At 49.8% G+C, this 26,148-nt stretch overlaps 1 protein-coding gene across 1 annotated transcript in view; it reads left to right on the top strand.

Moving 5' to 3' along the window:
- The window catches only part of MTURN (maturin, neural progenitor differentiation regulator homolog), a 28,805-nt gene extending 4,344 nt beyond the window's left edge, over nucleotides 1–24,461 (top strand). The window contains exons 2-3 of the mRNA XM_066353837.1: nucleotides 7,345–7,467; nucleotides 21,262–24,461. Of these exons, the coding sequence (XP_066209934.1) occupies nucleotides 7,345–7,467; nucleotides 21,262–21,372 (234 nt within the window). The 3' untranslated portion in view covers nucleotides 21,373–24,461. The remainder of the gene's footprint in view (nucleotides 1–7,344; nucleotides 7,468–21,261) is intronic.
- The last annotated feature ends 1,687 nt before the right edge of the window (nucleotides 24,462–26,148 follow it).

Raw genomic sequence — 26,148 nt, 5'->3', positions numbered from 1 at the left:
GCCGGGTGGATCCGGGTCGGGCGCATGCGGGAGTCTGTCTGACTGTCTCTCCCCGTTTCCAGCTTCAGGAAAAAAAAAAAAGAGAGAGAGAGAGAGAGAGAGAGTGCTCCAAGCACTTAGCATATGTGAACTCATTTCATCTTAGTGATCTCACAGGGTCCTCTGGCATTCTCTCCATTACACAGGTGAGGAAACTGAAGCACAGTGAGGTTTCCTCGCTCTCCCGCAGCTGTTAAGTGGTAGAGAAACGTGAGCCATAGCCTTATACTGAAAACATGGCAGTAGAGTCGTGACAAGTGGGGACCCAATTCTGACTAGGTTCAAGGGCAGCTTCTTGAACCTCATAAAAATTCTGTGAGGTAGGTATTCTTATCCCCATTTTCTAGGCCAGGAAACTGAGGCTCAGTGAGTTTCAAGGACTCATCCAGGACTGTGCCATGCAGAAGTGAGGGAGCCAGGACTTGAGCCCAAGCCCAGGCGCCTGTTCTTTCCACCATGCAGAGCGTCCCAGGGGCAGGATCAGGCCGGTCGCTCCAGACGCCTAGGAACAAGGACTTCCTTTGATGTTTTTCCTCAGCTTTGGCAGCTCCTGGGTCCCTTGTGCGCTCTGTCCCCTTCTCTCTTCACAGGCCACCCGGTCCACACAGTGCCTTTGCAGGTGTGGCCCGGATTCGGGCCTCTCCCCGTGGACAGCCCGTGACGTCATTGGGTCCAGGGGTAAAATGAAGCTGCCAGCGCCCTGCCTGCTGGGAGTTCAAGGACAGGGCTCACCCTGCCTGGTGGCAGGTGTGACAGGGAGGGGCCAGGGGATCACAGACAGGTGGCACACTCCCCTCTGCTGCCAAGTTAGAGGATGGGGTATTGGCAGCCACTAATACACCAGACGAACGGGCACGTGTGTAGGCGTGCACGCGGTCCTGCGCATGGCAGCCCCGCTGCCTTCTCCTGCCCCGCCCAGGAGGAAGGGCTGCCTTCTCCTGCCCCGCCCAGGAGGAGGGGCGCGCTAAACATAGAGCTCTGCCCTGCCCCTCCCGGGCCCAGGGCTCAGGGCTGGACCAGGGAAAGGTGCCCTTGTCCTACTTTTTCAAAGTGCGCTTGGATCTAAAAATTGTGTGTAGTTTAATCCTTTCTCAATACAAAAACAAGGATAGCAGTTGGTATAGCATGAAAGGAAAAGGTTTTATTTATAGGAAAACTTCGATTTAACCTTGTATGTGTGCACAGGGCTATGTCTATATTTTCCCCCTGTTTTCATCAGAGACACATCTCTCTGTTCTGGACTATGTGACGACCAAGTTGTTTTTGGAGAAGAAAATGTAATTTGTTTAAATGAGAGTACTTTGGGTTTATATGATAGTATAGTGCAGAGGAAGCGCTTTCTAGTCTAATTTCAACCCTACGCTCAGTCTCCTCATCTGTCAGATAGGGATACTCCTGTCTGTATGACACTATTATTAAGTGGGGAATAGTAGTAGACTGCAGGCTTGCCGCCGTGGCTGTGCATTGTTTACATAGAGAGACTGTTTCAGGAAAAAAGAGGTGAGCTTGCATATCCACAGAGTGGCCAATCCTGAGGAGAGTGCAGTTATGCTAGTATGAGTTCAGATAGATGGGAACAGACACTGACTGACCGCTGCTAATGAGAGTCAGTCTACAGGGTAGCTCCTCTGATCTTTAAAACCACCCTGTGTTATTTTTTGTCTTATGAATGTAGGAGCTGAGGCTCAGGGTGATATCCTGGCTTTGCCCCTTTGCTCCCTGTGTGACGACAGACAAGTGGCGTAACCTCTCTGAGCCTCAGCAACCTTGGCAGACCAGCTCAGTGGCTGACAGGAAGAGCAGGTCGGAGGTACGGCCAGCCACGCTCTGCCCACTCTGTGCAGAAATGTGTTGGGTGGCCTGAGATGGCTTGTGGCTTTTATCTTCCACCATCTTTTCTAGGGACAACATTTGGGATTAAGCCACACCGATTCAGAACAGACCCCTCTGGAACTGATGATGGCAAATTTTTCTCAAGTCAAGACCAGAGTGAGAGTGAGGCCCATGGCGGTGGCCCTCTGTGCCGGAAAAAATATTTGTAGGATTGACCTAATGCCATTTTTGGATAAGCTGGATATTGCCATCTGTACTATGGAGAACGGGTGCCTGTTTTCCTCTTTGCGGATAACATGGTAGATTGTCATAAGTCAGGCAAGCTTGATAATGAACTCTGGCCCAATGTAATAACAGAAAGAAGGGCTTAGATGGTTTGTTTTAAAATCAAAGCTCTCACCTGGGACGATCAACTTCTAATGGGCAGGAATCCGTGGAAGGGGGAGGCTGCTCGGGGGAGGTCCAAGTGGCCGCTTCGCTGCAGCCTGTGGTGTCCTGAGATTTGGACTTGGTTTTAGTCAGTCATGACACTCAGGTTTCTTAAATGTAATGCTCATCCGCTGCCCTCTCCCCTCCCCTCCCCTCCCCTCCCCTCCCCTCCCCTCCCCTCCCCTCCCCTTCCCTCCCCTCCCCTCCCTTCCCCTCCCCTCCCTTCCCCTCCCCTCCCCTCCCCCATTTCTAGTTAGTCAGAGGTCTGCTCTGCTGCTGATTCTCAAGGTATGGTCCCTGCACCGGCAGCCTGAGCACCCCCTGGGAGCCCGTTCCAAATGCAAACTCTCAGCCCTGCCCCCATCAGTCAGGCCCCGGTGGGACCCAGCCATTGTGTTCCTTTTCTTTTTTAAAAAAATTTGATTGATTGATTGATTGATTTTAGAGAGAGAGGAAGGGAGACAGAGAGAAAGAGACAGAAACATTGATCTGTTCCTGTATGTGCCCTGAGTGGGAATTGAACCGGCAACCTCTGTGCTTTGGGACGATGCTCTAACCAACTGAGCTATCTGGCCAGGGCGCAACTGTCTTTCAGTAAGCCTCCAGGCGACACTTGCCCACCAAAGCTTGAGACCCACTGCTTTCCTCTCCTTCCCGAAGCCTCTGCTCGGCCTGTCTCCTGTTACAACTCGGGAGGTCTACGATCTGCCTGAGCTCTAACAACCCTATTGGGAAGCCAGGGTATTCTGTAGCTACATTTCTGTTTGCCTGGGAACTACTGTTTTGTTTTGTTTTTCATGGTGTTCGGTTATACGTGTTGAAACTCCTTCCCGAGTTGAAGCCATGGTGGCCATGCCCTGTGGTGCAGGACTCCGGGTCTTCAGTCACCCAGTGGTCTCTGTACAAGACGAGACCCCAGATCCTGTTTCCGGGAGCATCAGCCCATCCCCCTGGTGTCCTTTCTGCCCCCCGCCCCGTGTTGGAATGGGGCCATCTGTTTTTCCTAAGAGGGAGGCATCCTGCCCCCAGCCCCTTCCTTGCCTGGCAGCTGTGAAGAGCTCTGTTTTATCTGTGGGCACTGATATAGCCTTCCGTCTGGGCACAGGCCTCTGGGGGCAAACTGGATCCTATTCGAGCAAGCGGCCCGGCCTGTCTGCCCTGCACTGTTTGTCCCAGTCTCCCTGGGTTTTCTCTCCTTTTCCTTTCATTGTTTTCCCTTCGTCCTTATGTTCCCTACTGCGCGTTTCTATTTTAGTGTGCATCCTCTGTCCTGTTCTGTGGGTCTCTGCTGACTGCCTTGATTCGGTTTGGAAAGAAACAATGTTTCAAAAAATAAAAACAAATAACTTGGGTTGTGAGATACAATGGATATGAAACAATTAGCATTTAGTAAGTGGTGTCTTTTAAGCTTAGGCCATGTCCACCCGAGTCTGTCTGTTTCCCAACCCCGTGATCTCTCACATCATCTCATGGGCCAGGATTCAATAAAAACTGTTTCATAAACCCACAAAACCAACACGGCAGGGAATCCAGGGTAAGCTCGCCAAATGAGGGCAGTCTCAGCAGACTAGACAGAAATCCCTGTACAGGGTGTTGTCTCTCTTCTCCAAGATAGAATCACAAGTCAACAACTCCTCAAGTGAATAAATACATGGGAATTGCAGCATGATCAATCTCCCCGGGGGGGTCCGAGACCCCCTAAGAACACAACCAAAGGAACTGTCTGACTTCCAAGCAGAGGAGGGTGCATTGCAATGCTGATATTGTTTGAGTGATGACACTTTCCGTAGTTTACTTGGCAGTTTGAAGCCCAAATGCACTTCAAAACGCACACGCACAAAACAGGTATACAAGGTTTTCCTGGCTACACTTATATCCCAAGTTGCTTTGAACAGTGTTCTCTGTGAAGTCACATTGTCTGATTTACTCAGCATGTGACCTTAGCCACATGGCAGGTGGAGAGTCCAACTCCACCCGCCACCCCATTCTGCAGACTCCGAAGGCACGGAGGGTCCGTACGTCCACCCTACGTTAAAACAGCCTCCGCGTGCCACACAGGCACTTAGTAAACTTAGTACTTCTTTTTCTAGTCTTCCAAGTCTAGGGAAGGCAGGCTTAAAGTTCTCTTATTGTGTTGTGCTAGATGGTAACCCCATCTTTAACTTGGATAAGAATTCATAATACGCTTTTTAAAATTTGAGTATGAACATGGGTGTTGCGGGGAACTTACATTGAAGTGGGACTTGATTCTTGCTGCTCTCCGCTGAGGAAGAATCAAGTTCGATAATGGACACCAAAGCCCTTTGTACTATTCTTTTTTTTTTTTTTACAGAGACAGAGAGTCAGACAGAGGGATAGATAGGGACAGACCAGACAGGAACGGACAGAGATGAGAAGCATTAATCATTAGTTTTTCGTTGTGACACCTTAATTGTTCATTGATTACTTTCTCATATGTGCCGTGGCCGTGGGACTTCAGCAGACTCAGTAAACTCTTGCTGGAGCCAGCGACCTTGGGTCCAAGCTGGTGAGCTTTGCTCAAGCCAGATGAGCCCGCGCTCAAGCTGGCGACCTCGGGGTCTCAAACCAGGGTCCTCCGCATCCCAGTCCGACACTCTATCCGCTGCGCCACCGCCTGGTCAGGCCTATTCTACTTTTGTGCAGTGTGAGAGACTGGTACTCAAATGCCATCTCAGTGGCTCAACCACTGTAAGGGTCTCTGATTAATAGGGGATCATGTGTTGGAGCTGTTCTCTGGAGTTAGAGGACCTAGAGGTTATCTTTATTAGCCGAGGTGGAAACGACTCTGGGGTCTGCTGGTGTAGAGCCGCCCGCCCGTTGGAAACGGACCTTTGCATCTCTGAAGCAGGTAATTGGCTGTAAAGACGGCACATTAGCTCCTCGTTAGTCTTAGATCTGAGCAGCATTTTAAGTCTGTAGATCTGGTTCCTGGAAATGCTGCGCTGAGGAGGAAGAAGTGGAATGTGTTTACTGAGCGGAGGGCGGATCACTTTCTGGGGCGATGCCCTGATCATTTGTATTAATGGGAGGGAGTCTGTGCTTGACACGGACCATTTCTCCAAATACATCTCGTCTCCCGCTGCCTGGCCCCTGCTTCTTGCTCTCATCTGCAGATGTCCTCCTCTGTTCCATAGCTGTCCGTAATTGGTACCCCCTAAACAACGATCTTTGAAACCGAATAGATACCCTGACGTTATCCTGGTAGCCCAATACCTGTCCCTTCTGCGTCGGGGTCTCTCCAGCTTATTCCTAATCCTTGAATATTGATGGGAGAGACTTGTCTAGTCCTAGAGATGTGCTAAAATGGGGGATATCCTCACGTGGAGAAAGGAAGGGAGGGAGGGAGGGAGGGAGGGAGGGAGGAAGGAAGGAAGGAAAGAAAGAAAGAAAGGGAGAGAGAGAGAGAAAGAGAGAAAGAAAGGAAAGAAAGAAAGAAAGAAAGAAAGAAAGAAAGAAAGAAAGAAAGAAAGAAAGAAAGAAAGAAAAAGAAAAGAAAAGAAAAGAAAGAAAAACTCATCGAGTCTTAAGAAAAAATCAAAACCTAAAGCCAGTCTCCTCTTGGTGTCTGTGACCGTTGTGAAGTGTTGCATGGATATATGATCGCTCCTAAAGCGTTTTAAGGGAAGGTGAGCTTTCGGAAGTCTTTCCTTCCCTTGCTACCCGGCAGTGACTTAGTGACGATTTTCCTGTGTGTTCTCCTAAATTCATTTCATTTTGAAGTCAATTTACCATCACCCGCGCTCACGGGGTAAAGAATGTCTTGTTCCAATGTAGCGGTTACAAACTATGCTTAATTAATTCCTCAGCCATAGCCAAAGGCAAAGGTAAGGATCAAGTAGGCTCTCGGTTTCTCCTCTCTCCTGTTTTAAAACCACCCGTTAGCCTGCACTGGACGGGGTGGGGTGGGAGCGGTGGAAATTACGGGTGGGGGTGGGGGGAGTATCAATTCATATGCTTGCAACCTGTGAGCAGATCTGATGGTGAATGTAGCAGCTGAGATTATGGACCAAAAGCACAGGCTTTCCTGTAAGGCAGTGGTTCTCAAACTGTTTGAATGAAGCCAGGGCGCATTTAAAGTCCTACAAATCATTGTAGGCGCACTATATACAAATTTCTGAGAAATATGTTATAATAATTAAGTCAAATATTAAAGAAAAAAATACAGTCTAAGCATGCTTTTATGGTAATTAAGTGAAATAAATACAACAAAATTAAATTTATTCTGACATTAAAAATATTTTTGTTACATTTTTTGAGTTATGCTTTTTAGAATTTGTAAAAAAGAGGGGTTAAACATTTTTTAAAAAGACTATAGATACATTCTTAGTAAGATTTAGTAAATTCGGCAGGTCCCGGCATGAATGTGTTAAGTTTTTTCATTCTTGTATTTATGAGAAACATGAGCCTGATGTGTCCTAGCGATTTCTCCAATGTTTGGACATATATTTGAAAGGCAAACTCATTTCATCATCAATACATTGAAGAATTCCTCTCTTTTTACTCTTAATTGTGTTGAGTGCAGAAAACCCCCACCATACATATCATCTTAACTTTACACCAAACAAAGGATAGAAGAAACTTGCCTCCAGTCTTTCTGGAGAACATGGGGGCGGGTAGTGTAAACAATCCAGCACCACAGCTTAACAGCCTTTTGCAACCTAATCAGGCAAGTGAGGTAGGGGTTTGCGCAGACTGTCAGCTTAGAGCCAATTCCCCACACCTCTGTCCCCCAAAAATCTAAACTCCAGAAACCCTGTTGGTGTTTTGGTCCCCAACAGGCACATATTCCTCTGGAATACCATAGGGCGCCCACTTTGAGAACCACTGCTGGAGGGTATGCATTTTCTGATCCCTTCAGTGCAAACCAATCAGGAATGAACACAGGAATCTTACTCTGGGATGGAGGGCTTCTTCAAGTGCGTGTAATTAAGAACAACGAGAAACACTTTTGGGCTCTCTGTGTTTCCCCCCCGAGGGTAACGACTGTGTCTGTTCTCTCCGCCCCGTGCCTGCGGGCACTAGCACGTGTGGAGTGAGAGCGAGGACTGCCTGCCCTTCCTGCAGCTGGCACAGGACTACATCTCCTCCTGCGGCAAGAAGACGCTCCAGGAAGTCTTGGAAAAAGTCTTCAAGTCTTTCAGACCTGTAGGTGCCTGCTCGGCTTCTAAAACCCTCTCGTGTCCTGCTGGGGGTTGCGCTTTGAATAACGAGGGTGGGCGGGTGGGGACAGTGGGCCAAACCTGGGATGACTAATTCTTTTCCTCTTGTCTGCTTGGTGGCTTAAAGATAGCAGCTAGTGGAGGGTGGCTGAGGGCGGGAGGGAGGGAGGGGGAAACGGGATGTGGCACAGCTGTTTGGTGCGGGGATGATGGTTATTTTAACATCACTGGAGCTGAGAATCTCCGATAGGGTGGGAAGCTGACAGAGCCGAGCCTTCATGAGACAACCGAGTATCCCAGTAGACTTACAGGTTCCCGTACCATAGAGAGGCCTGTATTCAGGGAGCTGCCAGAAGCCTATATGAAGGAGGTACTGCCCTGTCTGTGGGTAAGAGAAGGATGACATTGGATGCTGGTTCTATTTTTTTTCTCTTTTTATAAACTCATTCTAGAGAGTTCCCCACCCCTTAGGATTTAGGAATTTATATATCTGTGGCTAGCTGACTGTTTGTAACTGAAAACCATGTGAAATGAACACTCACCCCGGTTTTGGACATTACCTGTTTCCCTTTATCATCACAGAAAGGTAGGGTCAGTGTCGTGACACTGCCCCCCAGGTTCAGTCCCACGCCTGCCGTGCTGTACGTGTCCAAGGAGATGTACTCTAGAATTTCTATGCATTTCCTTTTCAAATCTTTTCAAACAGTATCTACCTCTCTGCTGAAATTTTCAAGCGTTTCTTTTATTTCTCTGAACACAGTAGGCACGGTTGCATAATAGACTGTGTCTCGTATCCTAGTATTTCAAGGTCTGTAAGCCTGTCGCCATTTGTTTCGACTGGTTCTCACTCTGCTGTTGTGTCTCTGTGTTATGTCGGAGTATCTGTACGTGCTGGCTATTGTATTTGAAAATTTACATGTAGGAATCAGTTGAAGCCTAAAGTGAGGGTACCTTCCTTCACAGGGGATTTTTATTCTGCCATGGCCTGAGGCCCTAGCGGTCTGACAACACCTTCAAACCATTTAAGACCGGGGCTCCTAGAACTCTGAAAGTGGGAGAAGCCGGGCTGCAGGGCTGCCTTCTCCTGGTTTGTCCTGGTCCTGAGAGCTGGCTTGGCCTCCCTCCCCCCCTCCGCGTTTAGGCTGCTATAGAAAATACCACAGGCCGGGTGGTAGAAACACAGAAATTTCTTTCTCCTGGCCTGGAGGCTGGGAAGTCCAAGGTCAGGGTGTCAGTACATTTGGGGGTATGGTGAGAGCTCGCGTCCTGGTTCACGGCCATCTTTCCCTGTGACCTCACAGCGGGGAAGGGGACAGATGTCTCTAGGACCTGTTTGTAAGGGTGCTGGTCCCCTTTTTTTTTTTTTTTGTATTTTTCTGAAGCTGGAAACGGGGAGAGACAGACTCCCGCATGCGCCCGACCGGGATCCACTCGGCACGCCCACCAGGGGGCGATGCTCTGCCCCTCCGGGGGGTCGCTCTGCCATGACCAGAGCCACTCTAGCGCCTGGAGCAGAGGCCAAGGAGCCATCCCCAGCGCCCGGGCCATCTTTGCTCCAATGGAGCCTCGGCTGCAGGAGGGGAAGAGAGAGACAGAGAGGAAGGAGGGGGTGGGAGTGGAGAAGCAAATGGGCGCTTCTCCTATGTGCCCTGGCCGGGAATCGAACCCGGGTCCCCCGCACGCCAGGCCAACGCTCTACCGCTGAGCCAACCGGCCAGGGCTAGGATGCTGGTCCCTTTGATGAGGCGTCTACCTTCATGACCTAATCACCTCCCAAGGGCCCCACCTCCTAACACCATCACCTCAAGGGGGGAGGGGAGAATTACAACGTATGAGTTTTGAGGGGACACAAGTCATTTAAACCATAGCACAGGGTCCCAGAGCCTTTGGCGTCCAGCTCAGAGTGGGGGTGGTTCATCACGGGGTGCTCTTTTGGAAGACCTTGGGTTTGACTTTGGCCTCCCAGCTCTTCCAGTATGCCAACAACGCAGTCAAGTTTCTAGCTCTTTCTTCTAGGTCAGCAAATACCCTCAGGACAAAAGCAGCCTTTTCATGTTAGCTTTACCTCTCTAGGTTCAAATTCTTCAGTATAGTTAAGAAGGCATTTGGTCCTAATCACTGAACCCACTATTATAAGAATTGGAATTTCGGTGGCTTTTGTCCTTCCGTCTGACTTGCCTCATTCGTCCAACCAATTCATTTTAAATTTTATTTAATTTTCTAAGCCTATTCCAATCTATTCAAAGTACATTTTTTTTTTTTTTTTACTTAAACGTAGTGCTCCGTTTCACTTTCCTGTTCAATATCTATCTCCTAGGAAGGTAACATTTGAGTTGAACTTGAGGGGCAATGATGAGCACCAGGTGAGGCAGGGGTGGGGGTGGGGGATGCCAATGTCAGGAACAAGGAGCTGCTGCTGTGCCCAAGCGGAGGGGACAGTGTGTGGAGCCAGAGATGGGCCCGAGGACATTCAGGAACTTGCAGGTCACAGATGGACTTGGGTTTTTACTCCGTGTTATGGGAGCCGCTGGAGGTATTTAAGAGGAATCCCACTTTGCATGTGATAAGTTGAGACTAGGCTGTCAGGGTGAAAGGGGTGGGATGGGGGGAGCAGGGATACCAGTGAAGAGGCCATCGCTGTCATCAGGCGGGGGGGAGGGGGTTGGACCATGATGGTCACAGTGAAGGTGGAATGAAAGGGTTGAAATCTGGGGGCCCTGGCCGATTGGCTCAGCGTTAGAGCGTCGGCCTGGTGTGCAGGGGACCAGGGTTCGATTCCCGGCCAGGGCACATAGGAGAAGCGTCAGTTTGCTTCTCCACCCCCACCCCCTCCTTCCTCTCTGTCTCTCTCTTCCCCTCCCACAGCCAAGGCTCCATTGGAGCAAAGATGGCCCGGGCGCTGGGGATGGTTCCTTGGCCTCTGCCCCAGGCGCTGGAGTGGCTCTGGTCGCCGCAGAGCGACGCCCCGGAGGGGCAGAGCATCGCCCCCTGGTGGACAGAGCGTCCCCTGGTGGGCGTGCCGGGTGGATCCCGGTCGGGCGCATGCGGGAGTCTGTCTGACTGTCTCTCCCTGTTTCCAGCTTCAGAAAAAAAAAAAAAAAAAGGGTTGAAATCTGGAGATGCCTTCCGAGTAGGTAGACCAGAAGTGGGGCGTGATCAAAAGAGAGGTGACAAGCATGACTCCAAAATTCCCTGCCTGGGCAGTGCTGGGAATGGCGTCATTTACTGAGATGGGGGAGGCTGTGGGAGGACAAGTTTAGGGTTGACACTTATCGGGCTCTTTGTTCTGGACACGTCAGTGTTTGAAATGCCTATCAGGCATCCAAGGAGAGGTATCCGGGGAGGCGTACTTTGAAAAATACTGATTTCCCCAAGTCTTAACGAAAACAAAATACCTATTAGCAGAGGATACCCACCCACTTGGCAGCTGGTTTCCCCACAGGAGTTCCATGCAGTCACCTGCCACCTGGCTCTCTGTGTGTGGCTGTCACCTCTGGTGGCCAACAGAGCCCCTGCAGGGGTAGCTTAACTGGGTAAGGGGAGCCAGCCCCAGAACTTGTGCTGTCTTTCTTGGCCAGGGCGATGGCTGTATTTTGGCAACCAGGCAGCCTCATGTAAATGGGGTGGGGGGTGCAGTTCCAAAAAATTTAGATGCATAGCTGAAAACTGTTCGATTGGTTGAGTATTTTCTTTCACTTCAAGCTGCAGCGCGTCATGGAGACACAGAGATTTGAGTTAATGTCGTTGGGCTTCCAGGGTGCATTTCTTTTTTTTTTTTTTTTTTTTGTATTTTTCTGAAGCTGGAAACGGGGAGAGACAGTCAGACAGACTCCCGCATGCGCCCGACCGGGATCCACCCGGCACGCCCACCAGGGGGCGACGCTCTGCCCACCAGGGGGCGATGCTCTGCCGCGACCAGAGCCACTCTAGCGCCTGGGGCAGAGACCAAGGAGCCATCCCCAGCGCCCGGGCCATCTTTGCTCCAATGGAGCCTCGGCTGCGGGAGGGGAAGAGAGAGAGACAGAGAGGAGAGGGGGGGGGTGGAGAAGCAAATGGGCGCTAATCCTATGTGCCCTGGCCGGGAACCGAACCCGGGTCCCCCGCACGCCAGGTCGATGCTCTACCGCTGAGCCAACCGGCCAGGGCCCCAGGGTGCATTTCTAAAGCAGAGCCTCAGGTAGGGACGATGCTCCCAACAGTGCCCCCTCTTGGGGAAGGTTTTGCCCTTGGGGGTGCCAGTGGGAGGCGCCTTCTGAGGGTCAGTGAAGGGGAAGTGCAGGTGGGGACCCGGGTCTCTGTCAGCCAGGGTGTGCCCCGGGGAGGGTGGCGGACCAGAAGGAAGGACTGCTGGAGGTCAGCGGGAGCCTTTCCCCACCCCATCTCCACAGAGGAGTGCGTTTCCCCCCCCTGGTCCCTGGACCTGTGTTTCCTGTAAGGGAGCGGTGCCTTTAGGGAGCGTCTGGTCGCCGCTGTAGTTGAGAGCGTTGGCTGAACCAGCACGTAGCCCAGTGCTACAAGGTGGGCGAGCAGGACACCCTCAGCCCGTCGTGTCCCAAAGGGTGGTGGCGACCCGATCCATTCGGGCAGCTGCGTCTGTGTCCCGTCAGGGAAGCCAGGGGGGGGATAGTTTCACCGTTGTGCTAGAACCGCCTCACCTGTGGCGTGGAGCCCCTGCTTTCCCTTGGCCGGCCCATTGACAGCCCTCTGCCCTGTGCAGTCTCTGCAGCCTTCTGGAACATCAGGCAAGCAGAGGCGATTGGGCTGCGGAAGCCCCGGTCCTCCTGCAGGCCCGGGGTGAGCGGGTTCATCCTCTGACCTCGCTCGGCTGCCCTGCCTGGCAGGTGGCGCAGCTCACCTCAGCACACTGCGTTCCCACGTGCCAGCTGGGTGGACAGTGCTTCCCCCTCTCTCGTGTCTTCCTGAGGTACTCAGTGTGACAGTACAGCCATCCCCCGCCCCAAGAAATCCAAGGTTGGATTTGAAAGGGGGAAAAAAAAGTTTTACTCTTTTTCGCCATCTTACTCTTTTCCCTCTACTTCTTCATCCTTTTTTTTTTTTTTTGTATTTTTCTTAAGCTGGAAACGGGGAGGCAGTCAGACAGACTCCTGCATGTGCCCGACCGGGATCTACCTGGCACACCCACCAAGGGGTGATGCTCTGCCCATCCGGGGCATCGCTCTGTTGCGACCAGAGCCACTCTAGCGCCTGAGGCAGAGGCCATGGAGCCTCCCCAGTGCCCGGGCCATCTTTTGCTCCAGTGGAGCCTTGGCTGCGGGAGGGGAAGAGAGAGACAGAGAGGAAGGAGAGGGGGAGGGGTGGAGAAGCAGATGGGCGCTTCTCCTGTGTGCCCTGGCCGGGAATCGAACCCTGGACTCCTGCACGCCAGGCCGATGCTCTACCACTGAGCCAACCGGCCAGGGCCTTCATCCGATTTTCAATGAAATGTATCGACCACCTGCTTTGCCAATGCAGGCTTCGGAGAGCGAGGGGCGGGGCGCGGTGGCCGCTCTGGTCCCCGAGGGGTGACTCTGTGGCAGGAGAGACAGCCGCAGAAACATGCAGAGAAAGCTCCAGTTGACAAGACAGCACGCTCGTGGTGGTCCAGACGCTGTGCTGAGTACTTACTGTGCAGAATATGCCAAGAGTTCCGTTCCCTCCCCTGCGTACCCCGCTTTGCAGGTTCTCTGGGGAGCCATGTGCTGAGAGGACGTTAGTGTGGACTTCAAGGTGGTGTTTGTGGTCCCTTTCCCCAGTGATGTGGAATCAGGATACTTCATTGATGAGGAGCCCAAGCTCTGGGGGCTGCAGTTCAAATCCCAGCTCAGCCACTTGTGACCTTCGCCAAGTGACTTAACCTCTCCGTTTCTCAGTTTCTTCACTTGTCAAATTAGGAAACAATGACCATAGTTACCTTAGGGGTGACGATTAAATGACATAATTCTTGTGGGGTACTTAGCACATTACACATGATGCGCCCGGGGGAAATGCTGGCGTGGGAGGGGACACAAGGTAACATACTGCTGAGAAGTGAGCAGGATGGAGTGAAACATTTTGTAGGACTCTTAGATTCTTGGTGGAGAGAAAAAACAATTTGCTGAGTGCTGGCCGCATATGTTTAACAGGGGCACCTTGTCTGAGTAAAGGATGGGAGGAGGTACTGAGGGGCTGTTACAGTCAAAAGTTTATCAGTATTGGTTTGTGCCAAATTATAGCCACCATTCAGTAGCTAATCCATACAGGTCACGGTGCTAGGGCTACAAGGACGACGAATGGACACTCCGTCCCCTAGAGGGGCACGTGGCCACAGACAGAGCCTCTGGATCACCGAGGATATTCTTTTCTGTATTTTCTAAATTTTCTATGATGTCACAGGAAATATTTATAATCAGAAACAATGTTGTGTTTTTTAAAAAACTGTCAGGAAGGCTAGGAATATCAGATGTGAGCGGGTTCGTGGAGGGACTGGATGCTGGTGGCTTCACCAGGGGGTGGGACTTGAAGAAACGGCAGGATCCAGGCAGGATCTGGTCGTGCTCACGGGGGAGGAGGTGGCCAAGAAGAAGGACCAGAAGGGCCCATCTTGGCCCCTGGGCTCAGAGTCCTTAGAGATGTCCGCAGTGGGGGAAGGCGCGCTAGCCTGTCTGGCTCCCAGACTGTGTGGCCTCTAGAACATTGCTCATCCTCAGTGGCCGCCTCTTTAAAAGGGGGGGGGGGTCATACCTGTTTCTCTGTCTTGTATATTCATAGGGATCTTCAAAATCAGACTCAGGACATAAAGGACTGCCGGAGCCCCTCCACCTGCTAGCCTGTTGTTTTCATTTCTGTCTCATCACTGCTGTTAGAAAATGCTTAGTGGATGGACCCATGAGTGTGGGTGACCACATTCGCTCCACTCCTGGGAACTTTTGCTTGTACCTACTTTTGTGTCCTTTCTGCTGGGACATCATAGCCACATGGTACATGTCTGCAAATCATAGTGCCAAACAGGCTGTCAGTGCTGCCTGGGAGCTGGTGGGTTTAACCGGGTCATCTGTCCAGTGATGGCTTCCAAGATGCCCATCAGTAGCCTTGATAAATGTGACTAGGAAGATCTCTGGAGTCCTACATTTTTCTTGGTAGATGCCCTTGGTTGACAGTTGCTGGTCCCCACATGTTTGAGCTAGATAACAAAATAGTGGCCATGGATCTCAATAATAATGGTGGTTATGCCACTCATTTTTCTCCTCCCTGTTTTTGTATCTTTTATTTAGTGAGGACTGACAGACCTCCCGCTGCTCATGAGGGAAAAGAGAGCTTACCTTTTCCCTTCGCTGCAAAACCAAACCTTGTCTTTGCCCGTCCGCTTTCTCTCAACGAGAATAAAGCTTTATTTTATCTCCCTGGCGTGCTAACTCTTCCTCCTCTTCCTGGCACTGTGGACATTAGGGTCACGAGGCACCCGTTGCTATGGCCGTTTTGTGTGCCGTTTCGGCAGATGTTACTTTGATGGTGCTACCTGGAGTTACAGCCTGTGGCTCCCCACGGCTTCTTTCTCTGATCGACCCTGGTCCCTGCAGTTGCTCTGGGACTCTGCTTTTTCCCTCTCGAGAATCAGAGACATTTCTACCAGAAAAGGGCTCCTAATCCTAGCTCATTGGCACGGACCAGGTTGATAGCTTTGTTTTCTACTGACGGTTGGAAAGCCAGGGTTTAAACCAACCCTACAGCAAAACCCTTTGTGACCTAGAAGTCCAGTTCTTGCTTCTACTCTTAGTCTGACCAAGAGCCTGGAAGAAGGGAAGGAATTTGACACTTGTCCTGTTTAGAAAGTACAATGGCCCCTAAAAGTCAGAGAGCACCGCCCTGGCAGGATAGCTCGGCTAGAGCATCATCCCGATGCAGTGTCTGCCAGTTCGATCCCTGGCCAGGGCACCTACAGGAACAGATTGATATTTCCTTCTCTCTCTTTCTCTCCTTTCTTCTCTCTCTAAAACCAATCAATAAAAAAAATATTTTTTACATAAGAGAGTACCTACTAATTTTGTCCGTTTTTCATCTTGCCACCAACCTGCTTTTTCCCTAGATCAAGAAGACAGATGACCAGGAGCCTGTCAGCTGTCTCTTGGTACCACCGGCATTACAGCTTATGGAGATAAATGGAGGCAAATTCCTCAAAGGCTTTAGAGTCTCCATACTCAAAGTGTGGGTCCAGACCAGCCGTGACCCCATCTCCTGGGGCTTTGTTAGAAAGGCAGGATCTCAGATCCCACCTGAGATCGCGGTAGATCCCTGGTGAATCGTACACAGTAAAGCGTGAGGGTGCTGCTTCAGTCAGTCCTCCGGAAGGAGCTCACAGGGACCCCTGAAACCTCAGGGCGCTTACCGAGAGCACCGAGCCCTAGCGGTTGACTGTGCTCTCCGAGGACACCTCCTTCCCTTTCACTTTTTATTTTTTTAGATTTTTATTTATTTATTCATTTTTAGAGAAAGAAGAGAGAGAGAGAGAGAGAGAGAGAGAGAAGTGGGGAGGAGCAGGAAGCATCAACTCCCATATATGCCTTGACCAGGCAAGCCCAGGGTTTCGAACCGGCAACCTCAGCATTTCCAGGTTGACGCTTTTTATCCACTGCGCCACCACAGGTCAGGCACCTTCTTCTCTTTTATAGACACGCTAGCCCACTGTGCTGAGTGAGTGTCACCTTTGGAGACAGCAGATGCTAAATACCAACTAAATATGGCTTCCTCTAGTTTACACCACTTTCCAAAAGAGCTGGAGTTAGTCCACAGATAATCAATACTCTCTTGGTTCTGCAAAACCTTGATTCTCGAGGGACGGCATCTCTGTCTCCTAGCACAATCCTATTTGGATGGATGGGCCCCGGAAGAATTGACGTGCTCACAGGTGGTTTGAAGGAAGCTTGGTGGACAGCAAAACCCTGGAAATGCCAACCCTTGTCCAGGGTGAGCATAAAGATTTTTTCCCAGCTAAATGAAGAAAAAGTGCTAAAAAAAATGAATTAATGATTATAGTTATAAGCAGTGATTTAAATATGCCAGACAGGATTTCTTGGCCTGCTCATTTTCCTTCTGAGAATGTGTGGGTACAGTAAAAGCAAGGACTCCAGGGTTCTTACCAGTCTGTTTGCGCCCCTGTCTCTGATAAGTCTATTGACTGTTCAGATTTGGATCCAGAGGTTAAATTTAGACTTGCCCACCGTAGACGGGAACGGAGACAGGGCCGGAAACGCTAGACCGATTGTACGTCTGGGCGATACCGTTTGGAATCCCGGACAAATTCTAGCTCTGGTGCTTTTTCTGTTCTCTGCGTGCTTCCAAATCATACATACTCATAAATATAGACATTGGCATTGCTTTTGGGATGTTAGAAAAGGTATATTACCCGGTAGAGAACACGGATGCCTCCAGCAATAGGAGCAGCCTTGACCGGGGAGGGAGTACCCTGCGTAGCCTGGTGCTAGGTAGGTGAAGTCTGCGGTCCGACGGCCTGGGTTTGAACCCTGGCTCTGAGTCTCATCTTAGTAGCTCTGGGCAGGTTACTCAATCTCTCTAGGTATTCTGTGTGAAAAGGGGGGTAATAATATTTCCTATTCCATAGGGTTATTACGAAAACAAAAGGAACCGATCGATATAGGTAAAGCTGCTTAAGGCAGAGCCTAGCAGATAACAGCTTCACTAACTATGAACTATTATTATTAAATCTGAAAAAATCGGTAGGTTCCATCAAATGCTGCATGTAAGCCTGACAATCAAATAGAATCTAATGGTGAGTTTCCTACTTCGCTTCTCGCCTCCTACAGTACTACTGCTAACGAACATGGGGGGGGGGGGGTCCAGAAGCAAGCCCAGCAGAGGGGAGGCAGGAGCAGGGGCCAGGGGCAGTCTGCCCAGGCCACGGTGACTCCCCTGGAATGACTGAACTGGCTGTGCTTTCGAAGGAGGAGCAAGTTCATGTGACATAGCTAGATAATTCACAGGAGGCTCTACAGCTTGCAGACCCCGGCCGCATTCACTTTCTCATTTTCTCTCTGTCATTTCTTCAGAGGTAGAGCAGGTGTCATGGTCCCCACTTTACAGAGAAGGGCGCTGAGGCTCAGCTAAGGCGGTGGCTTGGCAGAGGTCCCCGTCGAGGGCTTTGGCTTCCGCACACCAGGTCCAGAGCCGTTGCCACACAGCCCCTCAACAGATCTGCAGACCCTGCATTGAAGTGTCGTAAAAGTCCAGAGGGCCAGGCCCTGGCCGGTTGGCTCAGCGGTAGAGTGTCGGCCTGGAGTGCAAGAGTCCCGGGTTCGATTCCTGGCCAGGGCACACAGGAGAGGCACCCATCTGCTTCTCCACCCCTCCCCCTCTCCTTCCTCTCTGTCTCTCTCTTCCCCTCCCGCAGCCGAGGCTCCATTGGAGCAAAGATTGCCCAGGCGCTAGAATGGCTCTGGATGCAGCAGGGTGATGCCCCAGAGGGGCAGAGTGTCGCCCCCTGGTGGGCATGCCGGGTGGATCCCGGTTGGGCGCATGCGGGAGTCTGTCTGACTGCCTCCCTAAGTCCAGAGGGCCACTGAGAACTGCTTCTCTTCTTCCTCCTCTAAGAACGGAGTGAGCAGCTCTTAAAGTAGCATCTGAACACTTCCCACCAGAGAGAAGGGCGTCCCGTATGGCTGGTGCTCTAGACCTAGAATTACAGGCTTTGGACGCACAGCAAAGGTAAGGCAGGGAGCTAGAAGGAGGAGAGAGGGGAAGAGAGGTGGTCATGGTTTCACCCTCCATCTGCTGGAGCTTCTTTAAGCCACCTCCTAAGCTGAGGAGAGGAAAGATGTTGAGGGACGCCTGTGGTTTGAGTCCACGTGAATTACTCAGTGTATTATGGAAAAGAATAATCAGTGGCACGTCTCTTCAGGACAAGATGGCAAAGATGCATGCCTCAGCTGAGCCCTCTTTACCCTCCACAGCCGTGGCTCATTGACTCTGACCTTTCCCACTGAGCTGCGGACGCCTCCTGCACCCAGGGCCCCGAGCAGTGGCCACCAGTCGGACTGGTTAAGTGAGAGGGAACCCACTGGCCACTCCTCTTTGAATGAGATATCCCTTTATGGACTGAGGAGCGACGTAGTGTTGAATGAGAGCACATATTCTTTTGGTGTTTAGGTGATTATTCTGGAGTTCTCAGTGTTGTCAGCCATATTTCTATTAGCTATTTAAACATTAAGCCTTTGACGCTTAAACACTTGTGGGTCATTGAGCAGATTTTTTTTTTATTTTTACTTTTTTGGATCATCATTGATTTTTATTATTATTTTCTTTTTAATTTATAGTTTCATTTTTATGAAATTTATTGGGGTGACATTGGTTGATAAGGTTAAATAGTTTTCAAGTGTGCATTTTTAGGATACATGATTTTCATACCGCGTTGTGTGCCCGTGACCCGAAGTCAAATCATCTTCCATCACCATGTATTTGGTCCCCTTTCCCCTTTACTATCTCCTCACACCCCCCCCCCCCCCCACAATCTTCTCTCTGGTAACTACCATGCCATTGTCTAGGTATGTGACTTGTCTTTGTTTTTCTTATTTATTCATTTGTGGCATTCAGTTTTATATCTCATACCTAGAGGTAAAATCATATGGTTCTTAACTTTTTCTGTCTGAATTATTTCACTCTTCAAGTAAAAACTGGACACTGGGATACGATTCACCTGCATTCATTGTAACCAACCATCTCTTTTCACTTCGGAGGCAAATTGTGTCATTTGTTCCATCCACTGCCGTATAGAAGGGAGACGGTGGTAGGGGTAGAAGCTTCCGCCTCTCCCAAGCACACAGGGGATTGTTACAAACTACCGGGATGAGCCCAGACGGGCTCCTCCTGCCCTACCGCTCCCAGTCGACAATGTCTGTGAGCGAGCTGCCGTCCTCAGAGCCCTAAGGAGAGAGCACGTGTCTGCAGCTGGCCGTGTCTGCCCCGGCAGGCCACATGCGTAATATGACCAGCAGAGTCTAGCAGACGATTTTGCCCTGAGTGTGTTTAGACGTGCAGGAGTTGTGGTTTGAGAACTTCAGACTCAAGGTATTATTCTGATCAGGACTCCGCTTATTCCTGTCATTTAGTAAATAGGACAGAGCAGGAAGCAGAGCGTGGGGTTGGCACCACACTGGGGGGGCAGCGCCAAGTGAACAGTGGCCCGTCCTATTCTACTGGTGTCTTCATGCACTGAGAGTTTAGATCAGAGGGTCGTTTGGTGACGTTGCCTCAGTGTGATCAACCAAGGAAGGGGTCACCGTATGAGCAAGTCCTTCAGCCACATGCGTACCATAAATCTCACTGAGGGGCCCGGGGATAGATGCTCAGGATCATGGCCATGAGTGCCCCAGGTCACGGCTTCCTGCCCACACCAGGGCTCTTCGTCCACACTGACCTGGCCTAGCAAAGGGCACTCACAGTTTCTAGCCAGAAACCAGGCAGTGCTGTAAGAAAATGTTCGCTGTGCATTGATTGTCAGTCTTCCTGATGCTGACCGGAGAGCATTTGGAAAATACAAGAAGGTTAAAAAGGAAAGAACTTACCCATAAGTTTTACTGTCTAAAAATGTACTCTTAAGACTTGGAGGAATTTCATTGAAGTCTTTTTTTTCTATGCATTTGTGTATAAATTTAAAGAAATCTGTGTGATAATGAAAACACAATTTTATTTTTTTATATTTCTGAACATATATTTTTATCATTAGATTCATTAAAATACCATTTTTTGACCTGTGGTGGCGCAGTGGATAAAACAGCCACCTGGAATGCTGAGGTCGCTGGTTGGAAACCCCGGGCTTGCCCGGTCAAGGCACATACTAGAAGCAACTACAAGTTGATGCTTCTCACTTCTCCCTGCACCCCTCCCACCATCTCCCCCCCCCACTCTCTCCTCAAAAATAAAATCTTTTAAGAAAAATCTATTTTAAGTGGCTGTGTAATCTACCTTCTAGACGCACTGTGGTTTATTTAACTGCTTTGTTGAACTTTTTTTTTTTTTTTTTAACAGAGGCAGAGAGAATCAGAGAGAGGGATAGACAGACAGGAACGGAGAGATGAGAAGCATCAATCATTAGTTTTTCATTGTGCGTTGCAACACTTTAATTGTTCATTGATTGCTTTCTCATATGTGCCTTGACCGTGGGCCTTCAGCAGACCAAGTAACCCCTTGCTCGAGCCAGCGACCTTGGGTCCAAGCTGGTGAGCCTTGCTCAAAGCAGATGAGCCCGCGCTCAAGCTGGCGACCTCAGGGTCTCGAACCTGGGTCCTCCGCATCCCAGTCCGACGCTCTATCCACTGCGCCACCGCCCAGTCAGGCTTGTTGAACATTTTAATAGTTCCACATTTCTATGTGTGTGTTATAAGTAATAGCAGGTCTGTTTTTAGGGGAGAAAACGAGGGGAATAGGTTTCTGATATCTTGATAGGACAGTCGGCACTGTTCACGGTACTGCCTCTAACATCCCAGATACGTGTGCACGGGGCGTAGCTATTACCTCTTCGCGTAGGTAGTAGGTGGTGTCGTGTTTTGATGCTTAAAACAAGAGAATCTTCAGGCTCCCCGGTGAGCCCTCTGGACACCAACCCATTGAAGGGTCGACATTTCCGTCTAATACGCTTGTGAACGTCATTGTAGGGCAGTTGACTCCCATGGGAAATCTGTAGCAGCTACGCCGTGTCCTGCTAAGTGCTGTTGCACTTGAGCAGAGGCCTCCGGTGGTCTTCCTGCCTGGGGCCCTCTGGTGCTCACGGCTGCTTCTCTTCTCTCCCCTGCAGTTACTGGGGCTTCCGGATGCAGACGATGACGCCTTTGAAGAGTACAGTGCCGACGTGGAGGAGGAGGAACCGGAGGCGGACCACCCCCAAATGGGGGTCAGTCAGCAGTAAACTCACAAGGGCTTCCCTCTGACAATGAGTGAGCCCCGTGGCACCCGAGGTGGGGTCGCGGGTTCCCGGGTTAGCTCTTCGAAACAGGACGCCTTGACTCCCAGCCTCCAAATTAAAAATGAAATACCTTTCTAATGACCACACAATGATCTTGGGATAAGCTATGCTCAGAAGGGACCTGCGTTTTACTCCCGTGTCAGTGGGTTTCCATGGAGTTGTCTCGGTAGCCTTGGCCATTTCGAATTTAGAGTCCATGTTGCGGCTAGACGTTCTCTCGGGTGTCCTTGGGAGAGCTGACATTCGCTGACTTGAATGTAGAGAACTCTGAATGTATTCAAGGTGACTTGGCGGAGGGGGAAAGCATGGCAGAGAGGACATGCCGTCTGCACTTTTATGTACCTTTGTAAGTGTCGTAAGTGAAAGGTTTTGCTTAGAAGGCGTGAGTTTTAATACCTAGTCATTACACTGCACAAGGGCAGAAAAGGATAATCACTTAGTTCTGGATGAAGAGGGTGAGGAAGGCAAAGAACCTTCCGGGCGCTGCCATTGCTGAGTTACCTGGGTACATGGGAACCGGTCCGTGGTTGTGTAAACATACTTGCATGGTCAGTTATTTTAGAACATGCTAATTCCAAAGCCACTTTGAAAGTCTTAACAGTGGAACATGTAAGTGGGGTGACATCAGTTACCGATTTATATACTTAAAAGTGTTTATAAACCGTCCCACATAGGAAGTGAAACAGTCTAGCTTCTCTCTTTATAATGAGATGGCAACTTGTTAAATCATGAAAACATCCAGAATCCAAGGGCCACTCTTCAACTTTGAAGCCATAGATAAATTTAATGGGAAAATAAACCAGTATAACATTTTTAAAAATATATATATGATGGAATCCTTTCTTAATCTGTCTTTTATTCTTTTTTCTTTTTTAAAGTCAAGGAAAGGATCCCACTGTATAATTTATTAAACAATTGTAATCAAGTGCTCCGAGGAACCTAATTGCAGTGACTTTTTTAAAGCGATGTGAAAGTGGGAATCTTTTATCACAGGTTAGCTTGGGTGCAGAGGGGAAGTTTTAATGTTTTAATGATCACAATACTCAGACAACTCACAGAAATAACAACTGTCATCATTTAACCAACAAATATTTCTGGGGGAAATCCTTTGTCATGCGAACACGGACCTATTGAAAGGATTCATTTTCTTGAACCCCCTTCCTCATCTCTGGGTCTAACAACACGGGATGCCGGATGCTTCTTTTGAACACTTCACTAACCGTAGCATTGGGGTGGGGTAGTTTTTAACATGCGTGCCTGTTAGATTGTCAAAGTTTCGATCAAAAAAAAAAAAAGGCAGCCACCGCAGAGGCCACAGAGCTTCTGGGAGCCTCGTCTATCCTCTAGGTATGTCGGTGTGAACCTGATTATCTCAACATTTTCTGTTCCGTCGGTGCTATGGGAGCCCAGCCGCTCATGGTCAGACCGCGTACCGCAGTTTTAAGTCATTGGGGAAAATAATACAATGTTTTCCATCTGTGCGTCAGTAGCCACATTTTTTTTTCTTGTTTTGAGGAAACATATTCAAGGTTAATTTTTAAGTAAAAGAAACGTCCTTCCGGGGAGCCCGTTAACCACAGAGACCTTGAGGATTCATCCAGTGGGATGAGTGTGCTCTGGGCTTTGCTCCCTCACCTCTGTTCTGATTGGCTCCAGACCTGAGCCAATCAGGTGTTTGGGAAACTATACTTTTTGTAGATAGGGCTCAGGTGTGGTCGATTTTTATTTTAACCCAGTAGGCTGAAAGGATGACTTCTGCAGCTGAGATGAAGAAGCTTGACTAGCTTGCTCCATTCAAAGGTAAACTGGAATTTTGTATGTAGTAGAGAGGCATAAAATCTAAATTGGCGTCTGTTTGAAAATGGAACAAACTTGGATTGTACTTGGATGTAACATATATCAAAAAACTGTTTAGGTTTTCACCTAATGCATTTTGGCATTCTTATGTGAATATTCTGTTTGTAAAAATCGAGCTGAGATAGACTCAGCCATTCACTGGACTGGTTCGGGGATAACATCGCTATATTTTACTTCCTTTCCTGGCAAAACCCCAAAAGCAAATCAGATTGTTTTCCTCTAAGTGTTCTTTCTCTCTGTGCACATCCCCGCCGGTGCTCGCTGAACACAGACCCACACGTCCGGGTCCTGTGTGGCGTTAGTCTGCACAGGGCAGTTTCACCTGGTCGGTTGGCAAGTCGAGCAGCCTGGGGTTTCTGTTGTGGAAACGGTTCTGTGTCTGGACAAGTGTGAACATTCACAGACATAGCGCCACCCTTCCCGGGAGGTGATGTGGCCCAGGAGGAGGAGCACTGACCCAGGATTAAAGAGAGGGACCTGGGTTCTAGTGCTGACTCTGCCGGTAACTGTGTGACCTTGGGCAAGTCACTTCACTAGCTTAAAACAAGGAGGGATGCCTGCCCTTCCTGCTTTAACCACTGTTCTTCCATGACTGCCTTATAATGTGTGTGGGTTTGCAGAGTAAAAATCACGGAGGCTTTAAGGGAAATGAGCAGGAAATAGATTTAGAATCTCCTGTCCCTAGGATCCTGGCTGCAGGGCTACGGTAGAAGTGTTTCTGTTGGTCTGTGAGAGTTCAACCCCCCCCCCCCCCTCCCAGGGCCTGATCCTGAGGGGCTGATGAAACTTCCTTAGGTGAGAGGCCCCAGGAGGTCTAGCGAACAGCTTTGTCTGAGGTGTACGTGCTCAGCCTGTGGAAGGCATCGCTTTCTTGGTGCCCCAACAGACTGTGGCTTTGGAAGTGGATAGAGTAAGTTACACTGAGAGGGGGAAATTGCATGAAGAGTAGCTGAGAGAGAGTGACCTTCTGTTTTCGAGGGAGTATCTGTGTGAGTGAGTGTGTGTGTGGTGAGTGTGCAGGTGTGAATAGGGGAATCGTGACTTGTTCATCGCTGTGGACAAGATACGACGTCATGCCTACGCTAACCTTACAGAACCTCGCGCCTGGGTTTGAGTGGATCGGAGACATTTTTCTGATGACTACTGGTTACTTTCCTCTGTCTGAGAATCACAGGCTGTGCGGAACCGAAGAGTGAATTATGGAGCCGGGGAGGGTGGTGGGACCCCACACGGTGCCCGCCACGCTCCGGATTCAGTTACGCTAAGGTGTCCGCTCCGTCCGTCCCCCCCCCCCCCCCCCCCCCCCCCGTCAGAACAGCATGTAGTCCTTTTTGTTCTTCAGTGACTAGAACACAAAACAGTCTCTTCCTGAGGACTTCTCCTTGCGCCCCAGTGCCAGGGTTAGGTTTCCAGTGTCGAGTGAAAACCTCTCTCCTCTCGTAGTTGTTGTCGTGTTTCCCGTGTAAGCAGAAACCCTTCTCTAGCACATCTCCACCTCTAAAGACTGTTTCCGTTTCGTATGAGCACAGAGCGTGTGGACCTGGGGGAGCTGTGGTCCCAGAGCCTCCGCAGGCTCTCTGCCCTGCCTGTGAAAATGGACCAGTTGAGAAGCTGTGGCGTGAACCAATCTGATTGGCCATGATTTGGGAGGCACGTAGGAGTAGGCAGGACTTAAATCTGGGGCAGGAGGAGGCGATTAAGGGAGGATGAATGGGAGAATTAGGGTCTGATTGTTTAGAAAAATAAAATAAAAAACCAGGAGGCATTGATCACGTCAGGTCCCGGGAAATTCTTTTCATGGCTATGCCATTAGGGACCTGCTGAGCTCAGAGGAGCCTCCTGCATGTTGAGAGACAAGGCCATGCTGGGAATGGCTCTGTGGCTTCGAAAATGCCTTCCTTCCCCACCCCCAGCCAAGGAGACAGCGGGTGTCCTGAAAATCTGGTGGAGTTCTTGCCCTGGATAAGCCAACTTGTCCTGGATAAGCCAACCGTCAGCCAGAGAAGCCGGTCTTTCCAAAGTGCTAAAAGAGGCTCCTGTCACATGCCAGGCTGAACGTAAACCGCACTTGACCTTGCTGTCAGCTGCAGAGGAGACCATGGGTCAGGAGTGCCGGAGAGCAGAGCCTACCTAGGCCCCGGAGCTTCAGGGTCGTAGAAAGAGCACAATTAAAACTTGAGTGGGTCGCATATCCCTCTTCCCAAAAGGGAGTGTGTACGCGAGATGTCGTTGCCAACTGCTTAGTCTTCAGATTACCGGAGAAGCCTACAGTTTTGTTGAATCAAAAAACTAATCCTCTTTCCTAAAGATTTAATCGGTTATCTTGGTTTTGTGGTACCAGGTATGGCATGAAAAGGCTGAAGTCCTTTTAGATTTCTACAGAATAATTGTAAAACTTGCCAGGATGCCAGTGGCCTCTGGTGTCCATGGCAACGCGGTGTCCACGGTAAAATACCTACCGCTCACATCCATTGGACAAACTGTTAATATTTATAGTATGCTACCTTTGAGGTTTTTTTTTTAAATTTGGATTGCAAAAAATCGAGGCCTGATGAACATTTCCCGTTAGAAAGCCCATTAAAAGCCTTGTAGAGGCTGGAGAGGCATCAGCAGTTAAAAAGCGGGTGCCAGGTCCCATGAAAATAAACATTTAATTTACTGAGAACTGTATTCCAGTCGTTGGGTGCCGCAGAGAAAGCTGACAGTCTGTTCTTTGTAAAACGGCCTTCCGCTGGTTCTCCTTTTGTTTCGTTTCTGTTTCCTTAAGGTTTATTTAAGTACCTTCTGGTCGCTAGGCAGATAGAGGTGGGGAGCCGTCCTCTGTCCACACACCAGCTTCTTAGCGGAGAAAGGAGATTGTCC

This window comes from Saccopteryx leptura, chromosome 12 (genome assembly GCF_036850995.1).
Source record: "Saccopteryx leptura isolate mSacLep1 chromosome 12, mSacLep1_pri_phased_curated, whole genome shotgun sequence".
Lineage (NCBI taxonomy): Eukaryota > Metazoa > Chordata > Mammalia > Chiroptera > Emballonuridae > Saccopteryx > Saccopteryx leptura.
The sequence above is the reverse complement of the archived record's forward strand: the minus strand, read 5'-3'. Positions and strand labels throughout refer to the sequence as shown.